Source organism: Stomoxys calcitrans, chromosome 3 (assembly GCF_963082655.1).
Source record: "Stomoxys calcitrans chromosome 3, idStoCalc2.1, whole genome shotgun sequence".
Lineage (NCBI taxonomy): Eukaryota > Metazoa > Arthropoda > Insecta > Diptera > Muscidae > Stomoxys > Stomoxys calcitrans.
In genome coordinates, this window is record NC_081554.1 from 39,195,387 (window position 1) to 39,212,282 (window position 16,896).

Genomic DNA, 16,896 nt, shown 5'->3' on the forward strand with positions numbered 1-16,896 from the left:
TTCATAGGCCTGAGACAGAAACAACGTTGGAAAACTGGCAGAAGCGATGGGAAAATTCCCCAAACAGCGGTTGATCGTATAAAGCATGGGGAGCTTAACGTTAACTTGACCCAATTTTTGACTGGTCATGGACGCAACAGAAGCTGCCTGTATCGCTACGCGTTCATTCTGTTTTGGTCTTAAACCGATCGGTATACTTGTCGGTCTAGCTCTTCTTCTTCTTAGCGTTGCAAACAAATGCACAAATGCAAAGTTATAATACCCTGTCCCACAATGGTGGTGTAGGGTATAAAGACAGACACACAGATAAAAGAAAAGGCGGACGGACGAAAGGTCTGAAGGATGGAATCGGTCTTTGTCGCAGCTAAATACAAATATGGTTGGATATGGATTGGATCTTGTTAAAAATTTTACCGACGTTGGGTGGTAAATGCGCGTTTTATAGACCAAAAGCCTGAAATCGATAGATGGGTCTATATGGCAGTTATATCCAAAAAGGGTCCAATCTGAACCATTCTCGGTCCAGGTATCTAATATAACTCACTCTTGCAAAATTCAGAAAAAAGGGGCTAACAAATGGACTTGAAACTTTAAACCGGGACATCCAAATGTGGTTCGATATGGACCATGTTTTGAGCAGATGTCAAAGGACCAGGTAATAAGTTCTCCTTATAAGGCTCAGAAAACTTTATATTGGAAGAACCGCCTGCATGTGGACTATCTCAAGATATAGTCCGATATATAGCTCATCTTTGAACTTAACCTGACTATGAAAGAAAAAGTTATCTGTGCAAAGTTTCAGCTCAATACAGTTATTATTAAAGATTTAAGTGTGTCTGTCAAACGGACGGACCATGGCTAGAAGGTCTTATATATTTACTCACATCAGCCTGGATAGGTTAGGTTGGCTTTATGTGGTAGTCTGTGATCAGATATTTTTGTCTATTGTGCTACCCTGGGAACAGTAAAGGAAAAATTTCTTCTACACTGAAAAAAAAAACTTGGCCCAAAATTTAAGATTTTTCCTTATTCGTAGGATTTTTGCACTGAAAACCAACCAAAGAATCAGAATTTTTAAATCAAGATGATATTTTTAAATTTAATTTCCTAATTACTAGCGGACATGACCATCCGTTTCAAATTTTTTATCGCTGATTGATTCTTATTCAATCCAATTAATATGTTTTGAAAATTTTTTTTTATTACCGACCCCCATAGGATGGCGGTATACTAATCTAGACAATCCGTTTGTAACACCTTGAAATATTGACCTAAGACCCTATAAAGTAAATATTCTTGATCGTTTCAACACTCTAAGGCGAACTAGCCATGTCCGTCCATCCGTCTGTCAAAATCACAATAGCGGTCGAAGGCGTTAAGCTAACCGCTTGAAATTCTGAACAGATGCTCAATATGGATGTAGGTCGTTGGCCATTCCAAATGGGCCATATCGGATCAGATTTGGATATAGCTCCCAAATAAACTGATCTCCAGATTTGAATTCTTCAGCCACTGGTAGCTGCAATTTTTGTCTGATTGAATTAAAAATTAGCATATAATATTCTGCTATGATTTCCAACAACTGTACCAAGTACGGTCCAAATCAGTCTACAACCTGATATAGCTACCAAATAAACCGATCTCCCGATTTGACTTCTTAAGCCCTTACAAACCGCAAGTGTTGTCCGATTTGGCTGAAATTTTGCATGTGGGGTTCTGTTATGACTTCCAACAACTGTGCCAAGTGCGGTTTGAAACTGTCATTAACCTGATATAGATGCCATACAAACCGATCTGCCGATTTGGATTCTTGAGCCCCTGGGAGCCGCAATTTTTGTCCGATTTGTCTGAAATTTTGCATGTAGTGTTTTATTATGACTTTCAACAACTGTGCCAAGATCGGTTCAAATCGGTCTATAACCTCATATAGATCCCATATAAACCGATCTCCCGATTTGACAATTTAGCTAAAATATTGTACATTGTGTTCTGTTAAGACTTCCAACTACAGTGTCAAGTACGGTTCATAACGGTCTATAACCTGATATAGCTGCCATATAAACCGGTCTCTTGATTATCCATTTTTCGTTCCTAGATTTATTAACCTACCATATAAAATAAAAAATCCTTATTATAAAGAAAATATTTTCTCCAAAGGGAATGTTCCCTTAAAATGTGGGAATTGATCATCTTAAAATAAAATTTTCTAGTCTTAGCTCGAATCTTTAAAATTGGGACAACATTTTTTTCTGTGCAGTTCCTACCTCTGAACCATCCCGATCGCTTTAAAAAGCCCAACAACTAGCGAATGTTCACATCCGCTAAATCAGACAAGTTCTCAAAGAATTTAACACCTTATGTTGAGCTCCTTCAGACTGCCAATGCGGGACACACACACATCAGACATTCTATGGTCCCTTCTTTCTCAACGTTCTCACAGCTTCTGTAAAAGTCTTTACATGCAACCTTTAGACTGACAGCATGTTTTCCGATCAGACAGTGGCATGTCATGACGGACACAATACCTGAGACATCTGTTCTAGCCAGCGACAGTAAAGCTTTAGGCTTCTTTAAGCCTAAATTAGGCCACATAATTTTGGAATGCTCACAACTCTCCCTTTTCGACAATCTACCATTCGTTGTCCTTCGGCCTTATCCTGAAGACTTAGCTTATGTGTCTCTAGAGGCATACTCACAGATTCTTGTTCCCCTGGAATGTGGTAGTTCTTAGTTGCTTGCTCCACAATTCCCTGGGATATCTCTATGTAGAGGCCACCGTAACGCAGAGGTTAGCATGTCCGCCTATGACGCTAAACGCCTGGGTTCGAATCTTAGCGACAACACCAGAAAAAATTGTCGACGGTGGTTTTCCCCTCCTAATGCTGGCAACATTTGTGAGGTAAAACTTCTCTCTAAAGAGGTGTCGCACAGTGGCACATTGTTCGGACTCGGCTATAAAAAGGAGACCCCTTATCATTGAGCTTAAACTTGAATCGAACTGCACTCATTGATATGTGAGAAGTTTGCCCCTGTTCCTTAGTGGAATGTTCATGGGCAAAATTAGCAATCTCAGTGGCCCGACACCCAGCACAAAAGGATTGGAAATTGCTCAGCCACCTCGTTGAAAAATCTGCGACAGTCGAGGTTGGTTTTTTGAATTCAGAAATGTGCTCCCCAGAGATTTAAGGGCTGCCTGGTTATCTAAAAAAAATTATACGCCAATCGTCGTTATGACATCATGTCTAAGACATTCCATCACTTCTTTAATTGCAAGGACCTCCTCTTGATACACACTGTAGTGGTCGGGTAACCTTTTCGATATGGCCAGTTCTAGATCTTTAGAGTACACCCCAAAGCCCACGTGGTCGTCTAGTTTGGAACCATCCCTATAGAATTCAACTTAACTTTTATTACCAGGGATATCGTAGTTCCAATTGGTCATATCGGAAATAGTGGCATAGTACTTTTATCAATCAGGGGCTCAGGCAAAGTGTAATCCACACAGCCTGGAACATCGGGCATTATATGAAGGATAACACAATGCTCGTAGCAGCCGTATTACCAAAAAGAAAGCTCCCACAGCAGTAGTAGCAACAATCTGTCTAACCACAATGTCCAGAGGCATAGGTTAGGTTGAAAAGAGGGTATAGATATTAATCCGCCCCATGCCACTATGGACGTATACCTAAGCCTAAGTAATCGGCGTGTGTGCGCTCTAAATACAGAGGCATTAGGTTAAGCATTAATTTCAGTACATGACGTAGTCTTCAGTGCCGCTATGATGCACAAACAAGCCATTCATTAGATCCGGCTGAATATTGAAGAGTAGTTGGACTTTTGAAGCACCGTCCACCAGACAACAACACCATATAGTATTATAGATCTGACAATTGCAGTTGTTGTTGTTGTAGCAGTGTGTTATGCACTGAGGCGTCAGCCCTTGCCAATGAAAAACTCTAGCGGGTCAATGCGGAACATAAAGGGTGATTTTTTTGAGGTTAGGATTTTCATGCATTAGTATTTGACAGATCACGTGGGATTTCAGACATGGTGTCAAAGAGAAAGATGCTCAGTATGCTTTGACATTTCATCATGAATAGACTTACTAACGAGCAACGCTTGCAAATCATTGAATTTTATTACCAAAATCAGTGTTCGGTTCGAAATGTGTTCATTCACCGTTCAGCGATGAGGCTCATTTCTGGTTGAATGGCTACGTAAATAAGCAAAATTGCCGCATTTGGAGTGAAGAGCAACCAGAAGCCGTTCAAGAACTGCCCATGCATCCCGAAAAATGCACTGTTTGGTGTGGTTTGTACGCTGGTGGAATCATTGGACCGTATTTTTTCAAAGATGCTGTTGGACGCAACGTTACGGTGAATGAACACATTTCGAACCGAACACTGATTTTGGTAATAAAATTCAATGATTTGCAAGCGTTGCTCGTTAGTAAGTCTATTCATGATGAAATGTCAAAGCATACTGAGCATCTTTCTCTTTGACACCATGTCTGAAATCCCACGTGATCTGTCAAATACTAATGCATGAAAATCCTAACCTCAAAAAAATCACCCTTTACAACCGGCTACTATGGAATTGCTGACAACTGCAGTATATACCCAGTGCATGACACCTGGTTCAAACCCTAAATTTTTTGCCAATGTATCTCTTGCAGCTGTATAGGGCAAGAGTTGCCTTCCTTGGCCTTTCCAAAATTTTTGATTTAAAGTTCAATTTTCTGTCCTAGAAGACACAATTAATGTACTATTCTTCAAAGGAGGGTGTAAAAGGATTAAAATCAAGTTGATGCCTGTGCAAAGCCTAGCGATAGTCATTTGCGATAGAAAGTGATTATAAATGACTTTTACACCAAATAAAGGATCCAGCTCCTCTTCTTTCTAGCGTTGCAAACAAATGTAACAAGTTACCATACACTGTATCACTGTAATGGTGTAGGGTATACAAATTTATAAGAGGTACAAAAAAACATTTAAACCAGCTTTTCCTTGGCTTTTCTTTGTATTTCCCCCCCAACAGTATCTTATCCCCCCCTTACTCATAATTAAACATTTCTTTCGTTCCCTTGTTGTACGTTTAAACAAAAAACAAAAAATACATCCAACTTACCTGGCTGTTGTACAGTCGCGATACAGTACATCAAAGTCCTTGCAACACAACAGCTTACAACGATTTACCCCCGGTTGTATGGCACCCAAACCGCGCAATATTCGCACCTGTTCCACATTGCATACCAGCGGCACAATGTCCAAACGCTTCAATTTTGTATACACCGTATGTAGGCCACCAACCAAATGCTTCAAAAACAATTCAAAGGCTTGCGGCAGACACAACATCGTCTCGCCGCTTATAATGAAGGCGGCCACTTTTTGTCCACGATACTCGACAAGTTTGCACTCATTGGCACTGGGATCTGAGGTGGATATGGGTGGCGGGCTATTGTAGGTCCTAGGCGGTACATGATGATGGGCCGCCGCCATTAGTTCCAATGGTGAGGCATGATGCATCATTTGCAGGGAATTGAGTAGACCCAACGAATGGGGTGGCAGGCCATGGGGCATACGTGGTGGCAGGCCGGCGGGCAAACCATTGGCTGTGGGCACACCACCCATATGGGGTGGCGGTGAGAGTTGATGTTGTTGCTGTTGCATTTGTTGCATCATGCTGTGATTTAGCGAGGTGACCGGACTCACCGCATTTGGATGGCGTGTGGGCGATGAGGCAGGTGAGCAGCTGGAACCGCGACCGGCCCCATGGGAGGAACGTCCATTGGGCCTGTCATCGCCGCGTTCGGTGCCGCGACTGCTACTGCTGTCACGTGCTCCGTTTTGTTGTTGCTGCTGTTGTTGTTGTTGCTGCTGCTGCTGGTGATGCATCAGCATTGTGGCCGAATTCATGGCACTGCTGTGATATGGAGGATATGAAGGACTAAGTTTCTGGTGTAAAGGACTTTTGCCGCTGCTGTTGTTGTTGTTGTGGCTGTTGTTCATTAATAAGTTGTTATTATTGATGCTTGCGATGTTATTGTTGTTGTTGTTGTTATTATTGTTCATCTCCTTTTCATTAGCACTTATGGAGAATTCAGGTTTGACATGAATCAAAGCCTTTGCAGGAGGATCATTGAAACGATCCGTTGGAATTTGTTTAACACTGATGTCTATGTGGTTATTGTTGGGTGATCTGTTAGCACAGTAAACGTTCATAGTTTTAGGAAACACAACATTTTGCTGAGAATTCTTTTAAGTTGGTAAATTTTGGTTTTTTCCCGCTTAAATTAATAGGATTTCATAGTAATTTTTTAATGTTTTAAGGACTCTATAGCATTTCACTTTTTTTAAAACACAGTTTCTTCAAATATTATCATTCTGAAAACAAACGAAACAAAAATTTTAAATTTTAAAATAATAAGATTTTTGTTGTAAGAAAAAAAAAATACAGCTGAGTTTATTTTTTGAATGTTGAAATTAATCGCGATTTCCAGATCTTTTAGATCATTGCATAAAAAATCAATTTTTTGTACAATTAATTATCAAAAATGAAGTAAAGAAAGTTATAAGCAGACTGGGGTTGACTATGTACACTGGAAAAATGTTTGTCCCCATTTTAAAGGTTAGAGCCAAAGTTTGGTCGGGCCGAATCTTATATACCCTCCACCATGGATCGCATTTGTCAAGTTCTTTGAATGACATTTTCAAAAACATCTGTCATAGAAAAATACGACCTCCAAAATTTCAGGAAAATCGAGAGGCTCAAAAAGTCAAACTGGGAGATCGGTTTATATGGCAGCTATATCAGGTTATATACCGATTTAGACCATACTTGAAACATTTGTTGGAAGTCATACCAAAATGACATATGCCAATTTGCAACCATATTAGATAAGATTTGCGCCCTCTAGAAGCCCAAGAAATCTAATCGGAAGATCGGTTTATATGGCGCCCGTCTGTCCGTCCTTCCGTCTGTCGGAAGCACGCTTACTTTCGAAGGAGTAAAGCTAGACGTTTGGAATTTTATACAAACACTTTCTATTAGTGTAGGTCGGTTGAAATTGTAAATGGGCCAAATCGGTGCAAGTTTGAATATAGCTGACATATAAACCGATCTTGGGTCTTGACTTCTTGAGCCTCCAGAATTTCGCACCTGATGATTTGGTATCACTTCCAACACCTTTGCTATATTGCTGCCATATAAACCGATCTTGGGTCTTGACTTCTTCAGCTTTTAGAGTGGGCAATTCTTATCCGATTTGGCTGTAATTTTGCAAGTGGTGTTTTGGTGTCACTTCCAACCACTGTGCTTAGTATGGTTTAAACCGGTTAATAACCTGGTATAGCTGCCATATAAACCGATCTTGGATCTTGACTTCTTGAGCCGCTAGAGGGCGCAATTCTCTTCTGATTTGGCTGAAATTTTGCATGAGGTGTTTTGTTATGACTGAGTGAGCTTAGTATGGCGCAAATCAGTACATAACCTGATATAGCTGTCATAGATATCGGTATGGGATCTTGATTTCTTGAGCCTCCAGAGGGCGCAGTTGTTTGCATAAAAAGAGATACCGCGCAAAGAACTCGACAAATGCTATCCATGGTGGAGGATGGGGGTAAGATTCGGCCCGGCATAACTTAACCCGCCTTTACTTGTTTAATGGTAGGTTAATAAATCCTTAACTGTAAGTCTTGTTATTTAAGACACAAATCTGAAATGAAGATCAAAGTATCGTTGAATGTTAGGAAATTGACTTTGAGGCAAGACAATAGTGAAACGTAGTTAAAGACGCACAATAGCCTTAGAAATAGGAGCATCTTTAAAAGTTTAATGTGTTTAGGTTAAGATGCTAAGTTCAAAAAAGAATTTTTCAAAAAATAATAATTGGACAGTCATCTATGAAGTAAACGAAGTATCAGTCAGAGATCAAAATTTGTCCGTTAGTAGGTAGGAAATTAAATTTAAAGTTAGGTTCATTATTTTAAAGTTTTGCGTTCTTTAGGAAAAATCTTAAATTTTGGGCCAAATTTTTTTCATTGAAGTTCGGTGCAACTTTTCATTATAGTCCCTCCATTACTTCGCTACGATTGGCATTAAGTGAAATACATATACTCGTACACAAGCTATGGATAACTCGGGATAGATAACTTATGGGGTTTATATCACATTGTTGAACTTTTCATCCCAAGAACATACAGACAAATGAATGAAATGTGTCATTCTGTATTTATGACATTCGGAAAACAAGCTACCATTCCCTGATAACAGGAACATAAGGATGGCGGGACAAATAGGAAAAAGGATGGATGGAAGCCCAGACAAACGGACATGGCTTAATCTAACTAGTAACTGAATATAGACCATAGGAATAACTAAATGCTAGCTCTTCTCCTTCTAAACATTGCAAATCGATCGGGCACCTGTACCACTGTGGTATAGAGTATATTATAATGGAACGACTTTTGTTGCATTTTCCATCATTTGCACAATAACAAAAATCTAGTAGACATATTCAAACTAATTTAGTTGCAATGTTTCTATACGTTTCAATTGTACGGCTAACTCTGAATTAATAGCCAATGGGGTTTCTTAGTACTTGAGTAATTGAGATCAAAAAATTATTAATACACTAATGATAATAATTTACAATACTTAACAAGAAAAACAAGGTTTTCTTAGTGAATTTGGCTTGTATTTATAATTCATTGAAATCCGCAATAAACTCCAAGATTGCCATTTTGAGGTTAATTTGTCAAGTTTGTATAGTTTGTATTAATACAACTCAGTTTGATGCACACTGATCTAGAATCAAAATCCACAGTTTTATAATAAGCAGTGTGGTAGTAAACAAGGGGTTGAAACCAAGAACCAAACTAAACTTGCAGTGAACAAACGTTTGTCTTAATTTGAAGAATCAAGCCAAAGATAAGCGGAACCAAACCAAAACTAATTTAAAGATGATTAATACAACTTCTAAAGGAAACACTTTTTTGGGTGAAATGTAAAGGATGACTTTTTAGGAGCTATTGGAATGATTTTCAAAAAAAAAACCTTTTATTCTGAACAATGCATGAAATCTTTATTTGAATTGATAGTATGGTCCATATAATTTAATGTTTGAAGATAATTTCATGCAAATGTTGACCCTGACTGCACCTCAAATGGTCCATTTGATTAGTCCAAGTTTAGCTTACTCTTTCCAACATTTCGGCCGCCTCTCGAATAAATGCTTCGATGTTGTCTTCCAATGCGTAAATTAAAGCGGTCTTGTCCCAATAGACATGAGCTTTAACATAGCCCCACAAAAAATTGTCTAAAGGCGTTAAATCGCACAATCTAGTTTGCCAATTGACCGGTCCCGAACGTGAAGTAAAATGTTCACCCAACTCGCCTCTCAGTAAGTTCATTATTATGCATGCTGTGTGGCATGTGACACAGTCTTGTTGAAACCACATGTCATACATGTAAAGCTCTTGCATTTTGGGCAAAAAAAAGTTGGATATCATCTCATGGCTCTCACCATTCACAATTACATTACGATACACATCAGCTATGAAGAAGTAGGGTCCAAGGATGCCACCAGCCCATATACTGCACCAAACTGTGACCGCTTCTGGATGCATTGGTAGTTTTTGCAATGCTTCTGGCTGATCTTTACTCCAAAATCGACAATTCTGCCTTTTTACGTACCCATTGAGTCAAAAATTAGAAAAAATGAGCGCACAATGAACTTTCTTAACAGAGCACGCAATTTGATAATAAAATTCAATAATTTGCAAGCGTTGTTCGTTTGTAAGACGATTCATGGCTAAATTATAGACCAAACTGAAGATGTTTGACAGTGAAACAAAACACGAAACGTGCATGAGCTGTAGAAACCAGTGTTGCCTAAAAGATAATAGCTAAAAATTCACCCTTTCTATACTATATGGGGTCTTATACATACATTTTGAGGTGTTTCAAACGTAATGACGAAATCCTATGGTGGAGGTTATGAAAATATTTTAACACATTAATGCCAAACGGTTTTGACGAAATCCATTCGGTTTGACGAAATTCATTGAAGACCATTCTTCATTAATGCATGCTTTTGCAAAAATATTCAGTAAAGGGTTTTCAATTTAGAAATCGTAACCAAAATTTCACGACCGGTCAAATATCGTACTGAAACGTATGTCGTGGCACACAATGTGTTAATGAAGATCAAAATATCCTTTGTGGTAAGAAATCACAAAATGCCTTTCCAATTGAAGCATCGTTAAATTTTTATATTTATTATAAATCTAAACCAGTTTGTTTCAAACTTAAAAATTTTCTTTTTCATGAAGATCGGCCGGTTGATTTAAACGACAGAATGTGCTGGCTCAAGTTCCCAGCATTGATATGTGAGATATGTTCATGGGCAAATTTAGTTATTTTGTCAGCTGTCATAAAAAATCGTCAAAAAATTATCAAATTATAGAACTGTTAATACAGCAAAAAATTTTGCTGTAATTACAAAAAACTGCTCTGGGTTTAGACTTTTGGCCAGAATAGAGTGGCTCATTAATAAAATAAAGTTTCCATGCCACTAAACCTATAATACATCAGGCAGCAAATATTAAAAACACTCAAAGAAAAATATCTGCAGAAAATAGCAAATACTGACAATTCTCCTGACAATCGAACGTATCGGTTCGATTGTGGTGAGCAAAAAAAAACACAGATGACTCAGAATCACTTTCTGATTCGATTTAGCTATGTCCATCTGTCTGTCTGTCCATGTTAATTTGTGTACAAACTACAGGTCGCTGTTTTCGTCCGGTCGTCTTCAAATTTGGTACAGGCATATTTTTCGGCCTAGAGACGAAGCCTGTTGAAATTGGAAAAAATCGGGTTAGATTTGGATATGGGATCACATTTGGATATACCTCCCATAAATATATGTTCGACCGATTTGGACTAATATTGAAATATAGTGGTCATTTGTTAACCGATTCTCTCGCAATTAGCCACGAAGGATTTTCTCCTGGCTCTCGACATTATATATGAATTTCATGGAATTTGGTTCAGATTCAGATCTGGCTTTCATAAATGTATATCGCCCGGTTTTCATTTCTAAAGCCACTGCAAGGGGCATTTATTGACCAATCATGCCAAAAATTTTGTACACCGCTTTTCTCGACAACTACAATAATATCTAAGAAGTTTGGCCGAAATCGGACTCAGATTTAAATATAGCTCACTTGAATATGTTCGTCAGATTTTGAGTAATTTGCAATATTGTTATTTGTCAACCGTAGTTATTACAGTTTGAACATATTTGCTCGAAATTTGATACTGATTGCTTAATGACCCATCTGAAAATATCCGCCGAGGTCCCTCAAAATTGGTTTAAAATTAGATATAGCTCCCATTTTGCATTTACAGGGTAGGTGTAGGATGTTTTGCAGTCGACTCTGCCCGACTTTTGCTTTTCCTTACTGGTTTTTAGTAAAAACAGTAGGCGAAAATGTTTGCTAAAACAGCAGTCATAAGTTTGTTAACACAGCACTCTGAGGCTAATGACAGGTTTCGAGGCAAAAAGTCAAGTTTTCAAGTGAAGTATTTGAACAAAATAATAACGGAATTCTATTATCAACACTCTTAAACACTAAAAAATAAAACAAGTAGAGGCGTGCTAAGTACGGCAGGACCGAATCTTGGCAATCCACCACCATGGATTTGGCTAAAAATGTATTCAAAATAAATTTAGTTTAAGTGCATAATTTTATTCTACACACCAAACTTTTTTCAAACTAGAAAAAATTAAAGCTTCTAGGAACCGAACAAGGATGATCGAGAGATTAATTTATATGGGAGCTATATCAGGTTATAGACTGGTTTGGCCCATACTCGGCACAGTTGTTGGAAGTCTTAACCGAACACTACATGCAAAATTTCAGTCATATCAGACAAAAATTGCGGCTTGTAAGGGCTCAAGAAACAAATCGGGAGATCGGTTTATATGGGGGTTATACCAGGTTATAGACCGATTTAAACCATACTCGGCACAGCTGTTGGAAATTACAACTGAAAACTTTGTGCAAAATTTTAGCTAAATCGAAAAAAACTTTCGGCTTGTAAGGATTCAAGAAGTCAAATCGGGAGATCGGTTTATATGGGAGCTATATCAGATTATAGACCGATTCGAACCGTACTTGGCACAGTTGTTGGAAGTCTTAACTAAACACTACAAGCAAAATTTCAGCCACAACGGACAAAAATCGCGGCTTGTAAGGACTTAAGAATTCAAATCGGCAGATCGGTTTATATATATTCATATATATAGCTATATCAAGTTATAGGCCGATTCGGACCGTATTTGGCACAATTGTTAGAAGTCATAACAAAACACAGCATGCTTAATTTCAGTCAAATGGGACAAAAATTGCGGGTTGTAAGGGCTCAAGAAATCAAATCGGGAGATCGGTTTATATGGGAGCTTTATCAGGTTATAGACTGATTTGGACCGTATTGGGCACAGTTGTTTGAAGTCGTAAATGAACACCGAATGCACCATTTCAGCCAAATCGGACAAAAATTGCTGCTTGTGAGAGCTCAAGAAGTCAGACGGACATGTCTACATTGACTCAGAACGTCAAGACGATCAAGACTATATATATTGTGTTGCCCAAAAAGTAATTGCGGATTTTTTAAAAGAAAGTAAATGCATTTTTAATAAAACTTAGAATGAACTTTAATCAAATATACTTTTTTTACACTTTTTTTTCTAAAGCAAACTAAAAGTAACAGCTGATAACTGACAGAAGAAAGAATGCAATTACAGAGTCACAAGCTGTGAAAAAATTTATCAACGCCGACTATATAAAAAATCCGCAATTACTTTTTGGGCAACCCATTACTTTTAGGGGTCTTAGACGAATATTTCAAGGTGATGCTAAAGGAATGACTAGATTAGAATACCCTCATTCTATGGTGGTGAATATTTGATTGCTAAACTCGGTTTAATCTGTCCTACAACCTTATCACTCGTACTTGGAATGATCGTTGCATTAACAACGTCTGAAATCTAGGGACTGTCAAGGTGTCAAGGAGGGTTCTATTTGAAACTCCGAATCGAAATTTGTCCGCCAAAATGGAAGGAGTGTTAAATTCTAGAATTTTATATAATAGAAATACAGATCTAATTTATTTATTTATTTTATTGGGGTGTTATAATTGACTGTACATCATTGATATGACCAACTATGAATTCAAGGTATTATCTCAAATAAGGAATAGTAAAGTTGTTTACAAATTAGTTTCAAAACCATTAATCTATTTCAGTTCAGTTGGATTTGAATAAGTGAAGTAAAATTTGATTTATTTTCTATTGCACTTATGAATCATGTCGACTTAAAGAGCCCTGTTCAAATTCAGAGGTGTACTTTACCACCTACTCTAGTTGGGATGGTTGTAAAGCACCATGATTCATTTGACATCTCCCTCGGATGATATTTCTTGGTCGAAATTGAAATCACAATACGGGTAACCAGTCTAATGTCTCCAGCAACAACAAACTTTTGCTGACTTTTAAATGTTTTCTGCTATACTCTTCTTTGAATAGAAAGCATTAAACAATGGTTTATAGATGGATAGTATCCTCCAATGGAATCTCAATACGATTTATAGAGTTCTGAAAATAAAAGTTCTCCACCCCATGAGCCACTAACTGGAGATTATCCACATATAGAAAAGGTTTTGCCTAATGTGGTTAATGTATATAGAAAACAATAGTGAGCCTAAATCGATCCCTGAGGAACCCCACGATATATGCTACGTTTTCCATAGGTAAAGCCATTGCAATGTACATACTGAGCTCTACCACATAGAAATGTATTAAATCAGTAGTGAACCAATAACAGAATGGGGTATACATTTTCCATACTTGTTTTTCAGATTGAATTTACATTTCTGGCGTCACTTAACTTAAATCGGATCATTCTAAATACGAATAAAGTATGCAATAACATGAAAACTTTATTTTCCTCAAAGAGTTAAGATTTGGATCCCTGGAAATGTTGGAGCTATGGGGTGTTCAACTGCATTCACTATGTGCGGCAGGAATATGATAGAATGATTAACCGGAATATTGAAACATCTCAATAAAGGCAATAATTTTGAAAAATATTTGTTCCTCCTTTTTTATACAAAAATTTTATTGGAACTTTTCCTGAGCAATCCTTTATTTTAAAGCCAATCTTTTCCAGAAATAAAAATTAAAGAACAATATTATAAATTTTGTATAGTTCCAGTTTCTTTTTTAACAATTTTTCTATTTCTTAGGCATCACTGTAAAAACCTGCCTGTAGCACAATTGCACTTAAACCTTTGATAAGAGTTCATATTCTAAAACAGTTTTTAAGACGGTGGAAATTTTGTTGGAACTACCAATTATATTTAAAGTATTATAACTTGACAATAATTGCCTCAATATTTGAATGTCTTTTCCATACATATTCATATTTTAAGTTATTCATTTTCAAAATGCAGTGCTTCTTTTTGCCAATCATAATATAAAAGTCTCTAAAAAATTTAAAAAATAATTCTAACAAAAAATGGTATGTTGTTAAACAAGCAATCTTGCACTATAGTCAAGCGAATAAGCTCCTGAGTTTAAAACATTCTCAACGATTTTTGTTATCAGACAGATAACTTAAAATTTTTGTTTACTTTTCATACACTTAAAATTGTTAAACTTTGTTTTTGTTTGTTTTAATGCTCAACTGTATTTTATTTCCATTCAAAATATTTTTTTTTTTTTTCAAAAAAAAACATGAAAATAATCACCTTTTGTTTTTGAGTTAGGTTTATTTGATTTGATTTTTTTAATTCACTCTAGTTTAACGTTTTTAGAATATTTGTGATTCAATCTTATTTTGTCAATTTTCATAAAATTTTAATTTGTTTTCTAACTTGAGAAAAAAAAGAAATAGTAACGGAAATGTTGCAATTAAAATTCCCGAAATAATTACAAACGAAAATGTTCACGACGCGATGCACTGGCTTGTGGTGCGGCAACACATTACGATGATGATGACGCGCGAAACACGATGACGATGGTGATGATGATGTTGATGTTGATGCTGCTTAGCACTCTGTGTTGTATCGTGCATGGGGTCTGTTGATGAGGGAGGACTTAAGCTCACCATACAATTGCACACACGCACACTAATGAAATGTAATGTACACACCCAGCATAAGGCAACAAAATTTTTGGCTCGTTTGCTGATTTAACCGTTAGGTGTTGTTAACCGACGGCGTGTCACACGACGTATGATTATTGCTGGAAAACGTTAAGCAATCGTAACCGAAAACCAAACGTAATTGGAAATGGAAACGAACAAACGGAGATGCAAAAAGCAAAAAAAAAACACAACGGGCACAGACAAACGTACTCTGTGGAAAAACAACAGCACAAAACGAAACGACATCGACGACCAACAGAAACGTTGGACAAACAATTGTCGAAAACTTGCAAATATACACACGCACACACACACACACCGTCACAAAGTAGAGGTGGGGTGGAATGGGGAGCACTTAACACAAATGTATGCTCACACACGCACACAATCTCTCAATGAGTGGTGTCGCCGCTCCTTGCTCAAATACAAATGTCGCAGTCCCGGCTGCTGCTGCGGCGGTGGCAGCGACAGCGGCTTACAATCGTTGAGCAAAGACACTTTACAAATATAACACTGAAATTATATTACTTTTCGTTGTTGTTGTTGTTGGTGTTCCCAATCTATGCTTTAGTGTTGTTGTAATATTTGTATTTATTTGATTTCTTGTTGTTGTAGCACACAAATGTTTTACGCGCGCGCAAAATAACGAATTGTATGATTTTGTTTTTTTTTTCTTTTGCTTCTTCTGCTCAGTTTTGTTTTGGATTTTTATTTTCCTTTCTGATGTAGGTACATATATGTATAGTATAATACATATGTATTTCTTATGTATGTATAGGTATTTTTATTATTCCATTTCCATTTCTATTTGGTTGGTTTGTTTTCAAAGGAGAGGTGGTCTTGCAACCGTACCGTAACCACCACCACCCGATCCTCGTATAGTCCTAGACGTGTTCCGAATTCAAATGAAAAACCACCGTCGCTCAATGTACTACACTGCAAACGACGTTAACGATGACTACAAGGAACGTATAAAATACAATACTGCACTACACGGCGGCGGCGGCAATGAACAACGGTGAGTGAGTGAGTTGATTCGTTTCGTTACGATTTGAGAGTCACTGGGATATTTGTGTTGTGTGTACCTTCACTTACGAATGACAAATTCGTAATGAGAAACGAAACATTGCTACGAATATCAATGTTATGTTGGCAAGGCACACCACTCACACATATGCTAACTCGCAGTTGGCACAGCCTTACACAAATTGTTGGGAGAGTCAAAGCAGCACTGGCATCAGTAGCACTTAAAGAGAGTATGAAGAAGAAGACAAAAAGAACTGTTAAAATTGCTTTGGTCTGTCGTCGGCATACACATACGGACTGTTCCAACAATCAAATAAAAGGCTCTCCACCAACACTACCAACAGAGGCACGGCAAAACGTTGTGCGATTTGTGCTCAGACAAATACAGCAAATGAAATGAATTACAACAGCAGCAGCAATAATAACAAACGCCAACAACACCACCACACCACCACCACTACCATCATCACTACAGCTACCTCTACCAACAATCACATTATACATAGCAGTGACAGAGCAGCAGAAACAGAGAAGAGAGTCAGTCAGAATCGTACAATTATAATTCCCATTCGTTTGTTTGTTCGTTCGTTTGTTTGTATGATTGCTGTGTTACTCTCCACCTCCTGGAGATATTAACGGTGTTGTTGGTGTTTTGTGT

The 16,896-nt window shown here is 37.7% G+C and overlaps 1 protein-coding gene across 5 annotated transcripts in view; it reads right to left on the reverse strand.

Moving 5' to 3' along the window:
• The window catches only part of LOC106081667 (transcription factor mef2A), a 101,617-nt gene extending 86,225 nt beyond the window's left edge, over nucleotides 1–15,392 (reverse strand). For 4 of the 5 annotated variants that reach the window (XM_013243811.2, XM_013243810.2, XM_013243808.2 and 1 more), the window contains exons 1-2: nucleotides 14,815–15,392; nucleotides 5,128–6,383 (exon numbers count right to left, since the gene is read on the reverse strand). In XM_013243811.2, the coding sequence (XP_013099265.2) occupies nucleotides 5,128–6,221 (1,094 nt within the window). In that variant the 5' untranslated portion in view covers nucleotides 6,222–6,383; nucleotides 14,815–15,392. The remainder of the gene's footprint in view (nucleotides 1–5,127; nucleotides 6,384–14,814) is intronic. The other variant, XM_013243809.2, reaches the window with a different exon arrangement.
• Nucleotides 15,393–16,896: the final 1,504 nt, after the last annotated feature.